Genomic DNA, 11,022 nt, shown 5'->3' with positions numbered 1-11,022 from the left:
TCCCTGTTGTTCTCTGCAGTGAGCTGGAAGCTCAGATCAAGGTCTGCCATGCTAGCCTGAAGCTAGATGCTTAGCTTCACATGAACTCTGCTAACCAACAGTCTCCGGTCCAGTCAAGACTTCAGTTAACCAGCCCAACCCTGTTTCAGAACTCATTCATTATTCTTGTGTTTGTGCAACAATAAACTCTGTTTAACTTTTATCCCGTTTCCGTGAGTGTTCTGCATTTTGGGCTTTACTCAGAGACCCATCATGACAAATAAAAGGAAAAATATTTTACACTAAATTTAATTGTTGATAATAAAAAGAAGTATTTACAAGTTTTGACTAAGCATATGTACTACAAAACATGATTAATCATTCCGTGTTGATTACATTCACAAAAACAGATGTCGCCAAAATGTTTAATTGAATCCTAATTAAAAAAAACAATTACAAACATTCATATTAATCACCACTTCTTATCCACTTGTTAACTTTTTAAAAGAAAAGGGCAGGTAGATAAGGATACGACATTTTCATGAGTCACTTATTTTTAGACTACCAAACAGAAGTATTGCATTAGACATGGAAAAAAAAAAAAACCCTTTGCCTTTGCCGTCATTTCTTAGAAATAATCAACTGTTGATGGCCTTTATGTGTTGTCATCTTTGATTTAGAAGCACTGGGATCCCTTTGAGAAATGAGAATCAAACACAGTTGCAGCAGTGATACAGTCACATCAAACACACAGAGAGCCACTTGTTGTATAAAGGAATGAATATGCATTAATTATGATTTCATAGTCTTTTGCTCTTAAGCTTCAGGACTCTTAAAGAAGTGGTCTAAGTCATCTCTTATCTTTTCTAATGTCAATATTGGCTTTTAGGTAAACTATAACTCCCTGAAAGAGGTGTTAAGACATTAAAGGCTTTACTAAAGCAGAAAGAAACCCTGTAAAGGGACATTGATAAGCAGAATGTTGAAAAACAAACAACAAATCAAACCTCATTAGAACATAAAACAGGCCAACAATCAACTCCAACATTTTTCATCTATTAGGCAAGACAGGTAAAAACTAAACTTGATTCTTATCTATTCATTTAAGAACCAAAAAGAAAACTTGAAGAGCGATTTAGGCAAAAATATTTCACCAAAATGCTGATATCATTATATGAGCAGCGGCATAAATAAAGCCAGCATCAAATGATCTATCATCTTCTTACATATTTTCTATTCTAAGTGAAGATAAAACTTTTTTTACAGAAACGTCAAAGTATTGAAAAGTTACCTGTAGCAATATAACAATGGCAAGCAGGGGAATATATCTACACTGAGGAGCCAATAACCTGTACAACCTCTTTTTAACATGATCAGCACTTCTAAAGAAATTTATTTTGCCCCTTTTCTTTGAAAAGATTCTCAATCTCAAAGTGGAAGTAGAACATTTGTAAAGATACTTGCTGCAGGTTTTCAGTTAGATTTAATAATAATAATACACTTTTACCTTTAAGATCTAAATATATTGAAGATCTGGATATAGAATTAGCACTCTTTTAGCTCTTAATCTACACAGTGACAGACATTTTTGTTTTGTTATTCGTTTAATTAATGTCTTAATCGTGGAAATATTGTTTTGGGGTTTTATTTTTTCAACTCAGCCTTTATAAATAAGAACTTAATAGCCAGAAGTAGCATCATACAGTGAAAGAAAGAAGAATAATATAAAGGCCAGTTAGAGATTCTGCTTTTTTAAACTAAATTTAAATGCAATAGATCCATACAGATCATTTATTTGTCCTTTTTCTGTTCTCATTATGTTGGAAAATATGTACCTTTTCCCACATTTTTCATAGTGTATATGTGGAAAATCTGATTAAAGAAACTGTTTTAATTCTGTATTCTTATATTTTATATAGAACAAAGGCCTGGTTTCTTACAGGTCAGATATACCTGTATTATCTGTGTAGGTCCGGCTAAATGTAGATTATAAACAGTTCCTGGATTGTAAGGGTAGCTGTTTTCTCAAAAACACATTGTTTTTAATAGCTGTAAATAAATATAGTCCTATTTTTATGAAAGAATGCATGCAACACTTTTTGTCACTGGCATAAAAACTGATAATTGTATTTTAATTTTTTTGTGTGTTTTCATAAGCATTTCATTCCTTGTTGTTGTATCTGAAAACAAGCACTAGATTGATGATGGGAGACCTGATTTAATGTGATTCCACTGTGAAACCACCCAGACTCATCCCCTCCACAGTAGGTCCAAAAATCTCCACTAAGCCAACTACTGAATTTTCTCAAAACCAGATTATGTAGATTTTAAAACAAAACGCAAGCATATAGCTTCAAATACCATGGATTATGCAGGGTTGGATTTTCTAATTTTTATCATGCTCCCTGTTGGTGTGCAGTGCAGTCTGAGAAACCCTTTATAATTTCTACGCAGCTCAAGCAGAGCATGCGGTCATGATAATGGCATGTCCTCACAGGTAATTCCCTTAAGAAAGATGCTTCTGCAGCCCATGTGTCCTTGGAGAGATCAGAGCACAAAAATACAGCCACATCCGTCATGAAGCTGCCTGCATGTAAAGATGCTCCCTTCTTTCCCGTGTTTACAACAAGCAGAGAAAAACATGAACGGGAAACGAGCTTTCACCTGTCAACCCCCCCAAAACGGTCCACAGCATGATGAGAGGGGAAGGAACCATCGTTGGTCCCCACTGACCTGGATCGTGCAGGTGTACTCCGAGTCGTCCAGCAGCCTCACCGTGCAGTTGCATTCCCTGTCCAGACTCCTGACGCTGCTGCTCATCAGGCGGCTCAGCATCTTCTCAGTCGTCTGCAAACGGGACCACGGAGAAGCGCGCACTGCACATAGATAAGGGGCGACTTTGTGTCAGGTTAACGGCGCTCCCCCTCCTTGCTCCAACACCTGGTCGGCGGGAGTGACTGGTGCATCGTTTAATCATCAGTGTGTCAGTGTCTCCATCAGGACCGCGTTCTGACTCAGACAGGACAGGAGAGCAGAGATGCTGCAGCTGGTCCCAGCGCTCTATGGAGGGCGGTGATGCTGTTGCGCTCCCAGGTCCGGGTTCTGTCCTACTCTCAGTGCTGCTGGCTGCTGAATGAGGAGCCTGTCAGGCAGCTGAGCTGAGGCTGGGATGCTGCCTTCACAGACATAACGACAGGAGGCGAAATTCCGATAGGCTGCTGTACGTCGTGACGGCAGACACTTAGTCCAGCATAATACCATGCAGGGCCTCCACTTCTAACAAGGCAAACTTTTAAGGAATACATTCATCCCAACACAAAAATGTTTCACATGTTTACTGTTATTATAGGGAGACTTTTAGTTTTCATGGGGGCAATGGCGTAACTATCGGTAAGCAGAGACTGCAGTTGCTTAGGGGCCCCCGACCTCTTAGGGGCCCATCCCTGACACCTGGTAGGCTCCCTACACAATTAGATGTCTCGTTGCAGATGCAATGGTGCGAAAAATTTATCTGATATCCATCTGATATTTAAGAACATGACTGGACTGTATTTATACCCCAACATATGGCAGATTTCAACATGATGGAGAGCGTTTAAACAAAACACCACTTTTAATTAGTATGTTAATAACTGTGTATAGTTCATTAGACTGTCAAAAATACACTCATATATGTTTCAAACAGCAATAAAGATCTTAAAAGAAGGATGTGTTTGAGTATTTTATTTTTTATGCTACAGCTTGGAATTATGGGTAATCCAGAGCGTAGATTAAAACCATAACCATTACGCACAATGTGTTAGCGACCATGGATACCAAAAAGAGATACTTAAGCGATTCCAGAAAAGAAAAAGAAAAGAAGAGCTGCTGGAAGAACAGAAAAACTTCCCAACATTCTTTAAGGAATGGTGGACGTTGCTGCTACAGAGAAATAGAAATATACTTGTTCTCAATCTACTTTTACCTATCAGTGTGAGGGTACAGTGGGGCAAAAAGACATTTAGTCAGCTGCTGGCTTTGCAATTTCTTAGAAAGTATGTAATTAATGTAGGATTTTTAAAGAATATGTCTATTATGGTACTATCTGGTATTTAACCAAAGTTGCACTCAAAACTATGTAGTTTAACCTTTGTTTGCAATGACAGAGGTTTTCTGACCAGGTTTGCATACACTGTGATGTTTTGGGGCTTTCGATGGGTGACATGGAGTTTCAGCACTCAAATTCAAACTCTGTTGACTGGATCTTGAAATGCTTTTTAAGCGCTCTCCTTCATTAACCACATGGTTTAGTTGGGATCATTGTGATGCTGGAAGACCCACACATACATTTTATCGTCATTGCTCTCACCAATGGAATGAGCTTTGGGCTTAAAATCTTACCATCTATGGCACCTGTTCATTCGTCCCTCAAGATGGAGCAGTTTTCCTGCCACCTTTGTAAAAAAAACAGCCCCAACGCATGTTGTTTCCACCGCCATGCTTTACAGTAGGTATGGTATTCTAACTCAGTATACTTCTTCCTACCAACACAGTGAATTGAGTTTGTGTCAAAAAAATAAATTTCGGTTACATCTGACAGATCATATTCTCCCCATCCTGAGGTGGGTCATCAGTATGCCTTCAGGCAAACTTCAAACAGGCCTGGACATGAACTGGCTTAAGCAGGGGGACACAACTAGCACTTCAAGATTTGAGTCCTTCTTATGTAGTGTGGTACTGATGGTGGCCTTTTTTACTTTGGTCCCAGCTCTGTGCAAGCGATTCATAAGGTTTCTCAGTGTAGTTCTGGAATTCCTCATTCTCCTGTAGCACATGAACTAGGAAGTCTGTAATTTCCCCAAGTAGCAGGTCAGGGTAATCTGTGGATCCACCATGTTTCTTCTCTCTCCCACAACAACAGAACTTGAGCACAATGTGCTGGTAATTTCCAGTTTACAAGTGGAAAGGTTCATTTGTACTAGAACTCACTCACTTTTTTTGTGAGTTTTGCACACACATTACAAAGGCTGAAATAAAGAAACTCCGTGCTTGGGTTTTACTTGTACAAAGTAATAAATAGTTTCAAGTACCAGTCACTATTAGTAACTTCAATTGATTACTAGAAAGCTGAAGGTTACTGGAACAGTAATATATGCCACCATACTGATTAAATTCAGGTAGGTAGACATTTAAGACTGACCGAAAAATATTTCATAGGAGAAAATTTAAAGCCGGATTAAAAAAATTAATCTGATAGATAATTTCAGCTATTTAATGTTAATGAATATATGCAACTTCAAAATATGGCATGTTATGATAGGGTCCACATACTTGCATAGAATTTTACATGATACAATGTTACATGTGAAAATAAATGAAAATAGCTGAATGTTTTGGTTAAGTTTGTTCTTCTAACAGTCATGATGGGAATTGTTGAGGAAACGACCAAAACAACTCCTCCAATTGGAGTAAAGACTTCCCCTTGCCCTGTTGGAGCAGTCCATATTTTTCAATGACATTTCCATCTGTCTTTTACTCGTTATCTGTATTAATCATAAACTGATAAAATGTTCTTTTAAAAACCTTAAGTGGTCTAAATTATGATAATTTTTTAAGCATATCAATATTACCCTCACGTAATGAATTGCATCTGTATAGTCTGAAATTTCTAATCTTGCCTTGTCTTTGGTTTTTATTTATTTGACTGAATAACACATTTTGAATTTTGCACTTTACAGAAAACAATCCCACATTGGAAATAGGCTAATTTTCCGTTTGCATGACCTATGTCTCCCCCTGGTGATAACTTGGGGGTAAAAACCAGTGAACGTGGAACCCCCCCTCAAATAAAAAAAAAAAAAAAAAAAATATATCCGCCTAGAGAAGAAATTAGAAACTTGCAATATTGAGGTTTTACAAAAACGTGGACCTGAATTGTCTCCTACGTACGTTTAAACAGTACGATATAGCAATTTAGATTGTAATGTCCATGTGAAGTGAATTATTGTGAGACAACTGTGTATGTATTTATTATACAAGTACTAAAAAAAAAAAACACCAAATTTGTTTTGTCGGTATCAAAAGAATAAAATACAAAAAATGAGCCCATCTGCCGTGACATTGTTTCGCAATGCCGTGACCCGGATTCGAACCGGGGTTGCTGCGGCCACAACGCAGAGTACTAACCACTATACGATCACGGCGAGCTACGATGGGCTCTTGGAGACACAGCGATACAAATTTGAAGTCATTTGTGTGCCTCACAGGTTTCACTGCTGTTGTGTGTCAGTTTGCTATGTACTTTTTGTTTGTATTGCTCATGAACATGAATGCGTAATGAATGTCTAATATATAACTAAAGTACGTAAAAACAGTTATTGAAATGCTGTCACAGTTTGGGCTTTAGTATAATATCGCCATCTGGAGGTAGGATCAGCGAAGTGCCACGGAGCGGACCTATTTTCTATTTCCTGTTTTCTTCTGATTGGCCAATTTCACTCTATACGTAGCAGTTACCCGTTTTGTAACACGTCCAACGTGCAAGTTACAAAACGGAGATTTGTTCATTACACAAAGCTGCATCAGATCGGTGGATATAGACAGTGGTGCAGGTAAGTTAAGTAAAACTCTATGTCGGATGTATATTTATTTAACTTGTATTTTCCTTTGAAACGTCGATGGGAATAAACTGGTGCGTCCTGTCTTTTTGCATCCTTAGTTGCAAGATGCTTTTTATAAGGTGCATCTGATTCATTGAGTCATGATAGAAAAAACATATGAATTTAAAGGCTTTTTCTGCAATGCATTATAGATTTAGCAGCAAATGTTTGATGAACTGAATGTTTTTAGCTAAAGGGTCAGACAGTTTACTGAACAACTTTGTTTTTATGGTGAGATTTTAACAGATTTGTTTCTCTCCTTTTTGAAATAATGCATTTACAGGCTACCAGCAATGGCTCACGTGTGCATCCATTGGTTCCGTAAGGGACTCAGGTTACATGACAACCCAGCACTTATTGCTGCCCTGAAAGACTGTAAGGAGCTGTACCCTGTGTTTATCATGGACCCAAATCTTCACAGCACTGAGGTGGGCATCAACCGCTGGAGGTTCCTCATTGGAGCACTCAAAGACCTGGACTCCAGCCTGAGGAAGCTCAACTCCAGGTAGAAACATGGACACACCTTAAAAAATAATCTAAAACTGGTATTTTCTAGTTAACTTACTGTGGTTGGATTTGTTAAGACTGTTTGTTCTGAGGGGGAAACCAGAGGAAGTGTTCCCAAAGTTGTTCAGCAAGTGGAAGGTAACAAAGCTGACCTATGAGTATGACACAGAGCCGTACAGTCTGAGCCGTGATGAGAAAGTGACCAGTCTGGCTAAAGAAACAGGAATTGATGTCATCTACAAAATCTCTCATACTCTCTTCAATATAGAGAGGTTAGTTTCATTCTAAATACCTCGAAATAGTTTTAATGAGCCGTTTTTCCTCTATTTTCCTGCATAATTATTTTATATCTTTTGTTGGTTGTTGTTTCTCTATAGGATAATTGAAGAAAATGATGGGAAACCTCCTCTTACATACAAACGCCTGCAAGCAATAGTTGCAAAACTTGGTCCACCCAAGAAACCAATCCCTGCTCCAACCTTGGATGATATGAAAGGTATGTTGCAAATGGATCCAGCCAAGTTTAGTTTAAACATTTTCTTACTGAATTAATATAATGTCCTAAGTGTCAAAGTCTGACGTCGTCTTTCTGTTATCTACTGAAGACGTTAAGACCCCATGCTCAGAGAAAGATGAGAAGAAATATGGGATTCCGACACTAGAGGAGTTTGGTCTGGACTCAACGTCTCTTGGAGAGGAGCTGTTTCCAGGAGGAGAACAGGAAGCTCTGAGGAGACTAGATGAACACATGAAAAAAACGGTACAGGTCTCCCACTTGATTAACACTGATACTGGCCTGTATAACTGTGCATTGGAAGGGATGGATTTAATTCATCTGTAGGGTTAAAAAAGAGGCTCAGGATGCATGCTCACAAAACACTAAATCAATTAAAATGTATTCTAACAGAACAGGAAGTTGTTAATCTTCTAAAAAATCTAAATAATTTCCTTTTGATAATATTTTGCAGATTTATTTATTTTTTTACTGAAAAAAAAGGCTTATTGTGGTTGTAACATGGCAAAAATGTATAATTGTTGTGCCATTGAGGGGTTATATGTGTTTTAATGTGTTTAATTCAGGGATGGGTGTGCAGCTTTGAAAAGCCGCAGACCTCTCCAAACTCCCTGAGTCCCAGCACCACGGTCCTGAGTCCATACGTCACCTTCGGGTGTCTTTCAGCGAGAACATTCTGGTGGAGGCTCACTGAGGTGTATCGGGGGGTAAGTTTCACATCACTGCAGTCTAAATTAAAAAAAAAATATTCCATTTGAAATAAAACTGTTCAATTAGTAAGTCTAACTCGTTGGTTTAACTTGCATGTAGAAAAAGCATTCCGATCCTCCAGTGTCTCTTCATGGTCAGCTTCTATGGAGAGAGTTTTTCTACACCTGCAGTCTGGGAATTCCTAATTTTAACAAGATGAAGGGCAACACGGTGTGCACACAAGTCGATTGGGACACAAACCAAGACTATCTAGCAGCATGGAGAGAGGTAGTTTGGTTGAAAGCTGCTCATTTCTAACTAGAGATTATTTGTGCTTCTCTTCCCATTAACTTTTAATCATTTTCTTATTCTCTGAAGGCCAGGACTGGTTTTCCCTTCATTGATGCAATTATGACTCAACTGAGGCAGGAGGGCTGGATTCACCACCTGGCCCGACATGCTGTTGCCTGTTTCCTGACAAGGGGAGACCTGTGGATCAGCTGGGAAGAAGGACAGAAGGTACGTATCTTAGCTTATATGTACAAACCTTTTTTTTTTTATCCATTAAAAAAAACAGGAAAAAAAGAAACAGCTTGTAAGCTGTAACATGGAAGCTTTCCATAATTTTGTCTCTCTGCAAGAGAGCTCCCATTTGCAGGACAGTTTTTACTAATAAAACATGCTTCCTCTGCCTAAGGTCTTTGAGGAGCTCCTGCTGGATGGTGACTGGGCTCTGAATGCAGGAAACTGGCAGTGGCTGTCTGCAAGTGCCTTTTTTCACCAGTTTTTTAGAGTTTATTCCCCCATCGCTTTTGGTAAAAAGACGGATAAAAATGGAGATTACATTAAGTAAGATTTTTTTCCTCATTATACTTAAATAACAGGGAAATTTAAATTACTTAACTATTTACCTGATGTTTATACAGGAAGTATCTTCCCCTTCTGGAGAAGTTTCCACCTCAGTACATTTATGAGCCTTGGAAAGCTCCCCGCAGTGTCCAGCAAGCTGCAGGATGCATTGTGGGCAAAGACTACCCCCATCCCATTGTGCAGCACGAACAAGTCAGCAAGAAAAACATTCAGAGGATGAAGGAGGCCTATGCTAGGAGGTCTACGGCTAGCAGTGAGTCACCTATCAAAAAACAAGGTAATGTAGTTCTGGAATCTGATGTTCTCATCCAGATTAGCTCACAGTTACGTTAACCCTGCTTACTGATAATTACTTCTTGTTTTTAATCATAGGTGAGAAGAGAAAGAGTTTGTCAGTCGTTGACATGCTTCAGAAGAAAGCCAGAAAAGAGTAATGGGATACAAAAATCAGGTTTATGCTCAATGCATTCAGCGACATTTAGATGAAGTCGGATGTTAATGGATACTTTAATAAATACTCTTCTTTAATGTATATACTATGGATATGTTCGAAGTTCTGTTGTTTCCCCCACTGTGTTTATGGTTTAAAGGTAGGTGTTGGGTGAAAGAAATTACTTTAAATGCAATTTAAGTTTTATTGAGGGACAGCAAGAGAATTGAGAAATTGAACATAAAAATCCAAAAAGACATTATTTTATAAAATGCATTTTTACTGTACTTTTTTTTTACAATATTGAATATTGTTAAATTACTATCAGTGAGGAACAAGTTGAAGAACTGTATAAGTTTTTTTTTAAATATTTTTTTTCCTTTAGTGCTACAATAAATGCCTCATTGTTATACATTAAGATATCTGTCCATTTTAAATAAAGATGATACTAAAGGTTATTTGTTTTTGTCATCTTTGTTTTTCCAAGAGGAAAATGTTCCAATGTTCATTCTGACTGGTGGGCCTTTCATGTTTTGTCCACTAGAGGTCACTGTAGTTCAGCTTGCAACCATTCATGACAAAACTAAGATGACCATTAAAAATGACTTATTTTACTTTTTATGAATACGTTTTTGAAAAACATTGAAATTTTATAAATAAATTATTGATCAGTTAAACTCAGTTAATCTTTGTTCTATTTTACCCACTTTCTGATTTATTTATACTTGGCAGAAAATAGCTTTTGGATTAAGAATAATCCCAAATATCCCTTTAATGCATGATTACTGCGGCTCGGTTAGAATATCGAAGCACATTTGATATGTTTAGAGTTTGAGCTCGGCACAGGGCAGTGTGAGACCAGCGGGGCTACATAAAGGCAATGTGAGTGTGTCTATGTGTGTCACACAGCTGTTCATGGTGGTCAAGTCTTCTCCTGTTTCTCCTTCCTTGGACACGATACTGACGAATATCAAGAGGATGATGTCACAGCCTCAGCAGCGAGGCAGACGGCCGTACAAAGCTGAGTTTCCATAGAGACCCGTCAAACATCAAAACAAGCTGCTGGTCAACAATGTATGCCCATGAGTGTGGGTTTGTTTTGTTTTTTGGGTTCACCTGGCAAATTACATCTTATATATTAAAACATCCTGTGCCATATGTGAAAACTGGCTGTCTTTATTACAATTTTGATGTATATAATTTTTTCGGATCTTGCAAAAGTTGCTACCAAGTTCAGAAGGATTCCTAAATCTGTGATAAACATCCTATCTGTAGCTACACATACCTGCCCCTAGTTATTCTGGCCTGGTCTTCCTCCTCTGCATCTGTCAACACCTCACCACTCAAACCATCCAGGATCTTGGAACTGAAGATCCCACCTGAATTAGAACAGC

At 38.2% G+C, this 11,022-nt stretch overlaps 2 protein-coding genes and 1 non-coding gene across 3 annotated transcripts in view; 1 reads left to right on the top strand and 2 right to left on the bottom strand.

Annotated features, from left to right (window-relative positions):
* frmd5 (FERM domain containing 5) overlaps positions 1-3,113 on the bottom strand; it is a 77,678-nt gene extending 74,565 nt beyond the window's left edge. Inside the window, exon 1 of the mRNA XM_015371575.1 lies at positions 2,713-3,113. Within this exon, the coding sequence (XP_015227061.1) occupies positions 2,713-2,814 (102 nt within the window). The 5' untranslated portion in view covers positions 2,815-3,113. The remainder of the gene's footprint in view (positions 1-2,712) is intronic.
* A 2,976-nt stretch (positions 3,114-6,089) lies between these two features.
* trnah-gug lies at positions 6,090-6,161 on the bottom strand. Its single transcript has one exon. It is a non-coding gene; the product is annotated as a tRNA-His (tRNA).
* Positions 6,162-6,456: 295 nt separating this feature from the next.
* LOC107082759 (cryptochrome-1-like) lies at positions 6,457-9,931 on the top strand. Its single transcript, XM_015371592.1, has 11 exons — positions 6,457-6,569; positions 6,901-7,122; positions 7,202-7,396; positions 7,502-7,620; positions 7,730-7,884; positions 8,205-8,345; positions 8,449-8,616; positions 8,707-8,847; positions 9,026-9,177; positions 9,255-9,475; positions 9,571-9,931. Exons 2-11 carry the CDS (start codon positions 6,911-6,913, stop codon positions 9,630-9,632), a joined length of 1,566 nt encoding a protein of 521 aa, XP_015227078.1. The 5' UTR covers positions 6,457-6,569; positions 6,901-6,910; the 3' UTR covers positions 9,633-9,931.
* The last annotated feature ends 1,091 nt before the right edge of the window (positions 9,932-11,022 follow it).

Source organism: Cyprinodon variegatus, unplaced genomic scaffold (assembly GCF_000732505.1).
Source record: "Cyprinodon variegatus isolate N-32 unplaced genomic scaffold, C_variegatus-1.0 Scaffold61, whole genome shotgun sequence".
Classification (NCBI taxonomy): domain Eukaryota; kingdom Metazoa; phylum Chordata; class Actinopteri; order Cyprinodontiformes; family Cyprinodontidae; genus Cyprinodon; species Cyprinodon variegatus.
The sequence above is the reverse complement of the archived record's forward strand: the minus strand, read 5'-3'. Positions and strand labels throughout refer to the sequence as shown.